General features: G+C 48.8%; 1 protein-coding gene across 4 annotated transcripts in view; it reads left to right on the top strand.

Annotated features, from left to right (window-relative positions):
• The first annotated feature begins 1,201 nt into the window (after positions 1 to 1,201).
• nup35 (nucleoporin 35) overlaps positions 1,202 to 4,327 on the top strand; it is a 4,126-nt gene continuing 1,000 nt past the window's right edge. The window contains exons 1-8 of one of the 4 annotated variants that reach the window (XM_019871948.1): positions 1,202 to 1,489; positions 1,559 to 1,723; positions 2,664 to 2,828; positions 3,484 to 3,602; positions 3,688 to 3,739; positions 3,838 to 3,946; positions 4,046 to 4,115; positions 4,189 to 4,317. In XM_019871948.1, coding sequence (XP_019727507.1) covers positions 1,582 to 1,723; positions 2,664 to 2,828; positions 3,484 to 3,602; positions 3,688 to 3,739; positions 3,838 to 3,946; positions 4,046 to 4,115; positions 4,189 to 4,317 — 786 coding nt within the window. In that variant the 5' untranslated portion in view covers positions 1,202 to 1,489; positions 1,559 to 1,581. Of the gene's footprint in view, positions 1,490 to 1,558; positions 1,724 to 2,663; positions 2,829 to 3,474; positions 3,603 to 3,687; positions 3,740 to 3,837; positions 3,947 to 4,045; positions 4,116 to 4,188; positions 4,318 to 4,327 lie in introns of all 4 variants that reach the window. The other 3 variants (XM_019871947.1, XM_019871946.1, XM_019871950.1) reach the window with 3 other exon arrangements.

Here is a 4,327-nt window from a genome sequence, read left to right as displayed (position 1 = left end):
GGAGGCCCCCCGCCCCGCCGCTCCCCCCACCGAGTCCGGCGACAGGGCGGCGCAGAGGAGCAGCAGCAGCAGCAACGCTCCAAGGGCGCCGACGGGTGTTCTCGGAGCCCGCGTCCCCTGTCCGGCCATTGAGCACGCTGGAGCGAGACAACTGCGCTGCGACACAAAGACCAGATCGGGGTGAGTGCGCCTTTGCAAGCTGCGGACCATCCTCCTCATATGGCTTCGCCAAAAAGGCAACGCAGCAGCAAGCGCACCGAGTTCGTTGAGAGCCGACACTTTATTGCCGACGCGTACGTCATTTGCCTTTGATGACACAGGTGAACTTTTTCACGGAGCAGTTTTCAATGCGGAATAGAAGAACGTACTGAAAGCTTATTTCCCGGCGACTAAGCGACAAGAAAAACGAAGAAACACCAACTCACTAAACTTATCGGGGGCTACTTTGTTGGCTTTAAAATGAACAAGAGTCCCCAAAGTGGGCGAAGACCAAAGCACCTAATTGAGCTGACGTATTAGCTTCGCGGCCCCGTAGGGAAAGGACGTGTTCTTGTAATTCACCGGCGAGACTTTTGACACCAATTCACCGAATGTGTAGGCATGATTACCGAAGTTGGAGGTTTATCGCTGCTGAGGTGTCCCAACCTCAAAAAGTGAAAAAGTCGCCCGGGAAGCTGCGAAGAATTAAGGATTTTACCGGACATCCGGATCTTGCCGGTATCAAGTTTAGTGACCACGCGCTTCACTTTCCGTTCAATGAGTTTCAGAATAAAAGCTAAGAGTTTCCCAAGAGCATAGATAACCAGCAGATCAACAAATAAGCGTGTCACTTTTTTATTTTAATTTGCTAAGAAACGCTTACCTTCTGGCTTCCGACTCTCATTTCTAAGTGGTTTTTATTTGTTGCACTTTATTTCGTCCACTCAACGAAAAACTGACGTTTTTCCGGTGACGTTCGTCTCAAGTTTGATGCGTTCTTGTGCATTACGGAAAAAAAATCCCCACATATTTTGACAAACCGATAGGACCAAATGTTTTGATCGCATTCCAATATTTGGGAATCGTTTTAAATTGAAAAGTAAGACAATTATGTATTCAATAAGATTTGTTTCAGAATGTTGAATCATTGTTATTGAGCCTGTGGGGTGAAGGCTGGAGCGCATTGGGTCCTTGAACACATCTTTTCAAATGGCAATTTCTTCCGGGTGCGTGCGTGCAGGCAAAAATCACTACTCACCGCGCCAGACCGACGCACTCTCCGAACTCCCACACATTTGGGCTCGTTACAGTTTGGATTGAGACCACTTTGTACGAAACATTTGGGTGACATCGATCCGGCCCCGAAAGGCTCGTCACCTCCAGCGCTTTGACACGTTTTAGCGTGCCTCTAGCCGCGTTCGCGAGGCGTTCGCTTGACGTCACTTCCGCCATTTGAAATCCCCGGCCCAAAAACAACGCAAAGTTTACCAAAGCGCCATGGAGCTCCAAGGTAAGTCCACCGTGAGCATAACTGAACCCTTTTCGCACTGATCCTTATCCTTATTTTTCCTAGCGGTAGTTGGTTAGCTTCAAGGAGACATTATGCAGTTTTTTCACAATTTGAAAGAGTTCCCAGGCGTCTTAGTAACATCTCTCTGGGACGCTTTCATCAAAGTACCCCAAGGATCAAGAATCGCAGACATAGTTTCGCAGCACAGAAGCTCTATCATGTCAAAGCCACAAGGTAAGCAGAGCTGCAGCAGTGGTGGAGATTAGCGTTTGCAACTCTAGCTTCTGCAAATACTTTTACGAGAATGTGTATTGTTTGGCACAGATTTTTGTTAGCCATATTGGCGTCTGAATCCGATAATGTATTTAAAATGTTGTGAGGCAAAGTTGTTTGGCCACCGTTCTTGTTGATTAGCTTCACCAACATTAGCTTTTGAGAATATAACTGTGTCAAAGCCACAAGGTAAGCAGAGCTGCAGCAGTGTTGGAGATTAGCGTTAGCAACTCTAGCTTCTGCAAATACTTTTACAAGAATGTGTATTGTTTGGCACAGATTTTTGTTCGCCATATTGGCGTCTGAATCCGATAATGTATTTAAAATCTTGTGAGGCAAAGTTGTTTGGCCACCATACTTGTTGATTAGCTTCACCGACATTAGCTTTTGAGAATATAACTGTAAAGTTCCGCTAAGTAGTTTGACCATGACATGCACCACACCACCACATTAATTGCCAAGCGTGATCCAGTGGCTTGGTGCTGACAGGCCGTATCCACAAGCGGTGCCGTGATAAAATCAATGCATATTGGCGTCTGAATCCGATAATGTATTTAAAATCTTGTGAGGCAAAGTTGTTTGGCCACCATACTTGTTGATTAGCTTCACCGACATTAGCTTTTGAGAATATAACTGTAAAGTTCCGCTAAGTAGTTTGACCATGACATGCACCACACCACCACATTAATTGCCAAGCGTGATCCAATGGCTTGGTGCTGACAGGCCTTCTCCACAAGCGGTGCCGTGATAAAATCAATAAGCGCTCGCTTTAGCTTTGTGGCTCAGCGCTATGTGGCTATGTGGGGTGACGTAAGTCAGCGCCGCCCCTAAAACGGGCCAGTTCCACCATGGCAAGAAATGAGAATTTGAAAGTGAGTGTAAATTGCATGCGTCCTCACAGTGGGATCGGAACCCATGGCACTGGGCTCCCCGACCTCGCCCAAGTCCACCCACGGCGCTCAGTTTCTGCCGGGCTTCCTGATGGGCGACCTGCCTGCACCCGCCACTCCCCAGCCGCGCCCTTTCAGCATGACCGCGCCCCTTCTGGAGAGCTCCATCCTCAAAGGTGAGAGGGAAAGAGAGAGCGCGTGGGTGAGCAGGAGTACAAGAGACTGTGTCGTAGTAAGAGTCAGTATGTGTATGTGAGCATGTTCATGTCATGGAGTGTGTGTTCATGAATCTGAATCTGAGAGAGTGTTGGACTGATATCAAAATTGTAAGTAGTAGGCCAGCTTATTTTCCATTTGTGCACTTCCAACACCCTCGGTGGTTATTATTATTATTATAATAATATCTATATATATTTTTTTTTGTGCAGTTGAATTTGAATTGGGCATGTTTTGGCCTCCTCCGTTTAAGACCCACGCTAATTGCCAGATGAAGGGGAATGTAACCTGTTTGAGTTCCTCCACCAATTACCGTGATTCACAATCTGCGCCTGCTTTAGCAAGTGCCCCAAAATGCAGTGTTGGTAGCATTGTGAACCCCATAGACCAGGAGACTTTGTGCCGCCAAACCTATGGGACCACTTGACAACGTCCACTGGCAGAAACACAGAGTTAGAGAGTGTGCGTGTGTGTGTTTATAATCGTGTAGTGAGTTATTGCAAGAATGTGTGTGTGATTTGATGAGAGTGTTTCGCTGTGTGTGTGTGTGTGTGTGTGTGTGTGTGTGTGTGTGTGTGTGTGTGTGCGCGCTTGTGCGTCGATGAGGAGGCCCAGGAGGGTCCAGCCCGCAGCCGGTGGTCCCCACCCCCAAGGACAAGAGTGGCGCCCCGCCCGTGCGCAGCATCCATGACGGGCCGGTTACCGTCACAACGCCCCTCAGCGTACACAGACAGGTTGGCGGTGAAGCAGCATGTCGTTCCTTCCAATCACAGCCACTGTGTGCTCATGCGCGTGTGCTCTATTTGTGTGCACGTGCAGTCTTTCCCCAGCATGCAGTCTCCGGTGTCGGCACGCCAGGCGTCCACTTCAGGTATCCGATGACAATCCCATGCCTCCTCGTCCTTATCATCATCATCATCATCAGGCTGTGATCTCACATGTGCGATGATGTCACATACGTGCTTTCAGGCGTGCAGCAGCTGTGCCTGTCCCCCGCTCAGGTGGACCCTTTCTACAGTCAGGGAGAAGCTCTGTCCTCCGAGGACCTTCTGGACCAGACCTGGGTCACCGTCTTTGGGTCTGCAAAATAGTCACAACCAAAACACTCACCATCGTATTTGCGTACAGTGTGTCGTTCTTATTTTTCTTCTGCCTGTTATTTTGACGTCCATGTCAGCTTCCCGCCAGCGTCGGCTTCCTACATCCTGCTGCAGTTTGCTCAGTATGGAAACATCCTCAAACACACTGTAAGACACACCCACGTAGTTGAGCGGAACCTCTTGAGCTCGTAATACTAATCATGTTTGTGTCCGCGTGTAGATGGCGTCTCCCGGCAACTGGATGCATCTTCAGTATCAGTCCAGACTTCAGGCTCGTAAAGCGTTGTCCAAAGATGGCAAAGTCTTCGGAGACGCCATCATGGTGGGCGTCAAACCCTGCATAGACAAGGTCAGCACCC

This window comes from Hippocampus comes, unplaced genomic scaffold (assembly GCF_001891065.2).
Source record: "Hippocampus comes isolate QL1 unplaced genomic scaffold, H_comes_QL1_v1.1 scaffold277, whole genome shotgun sequence".
NCBI classification, from domain to species: domain Eukaryota; kingdom Metazoa; phylum Chordata; class Actinopteri; order Syngnathiformes; family Syngnathidae; genus Hippocampus; species Hippocampus comes.
This window is presented reverse-complemented; position numbering and strand designations above follow the sequence as displayed.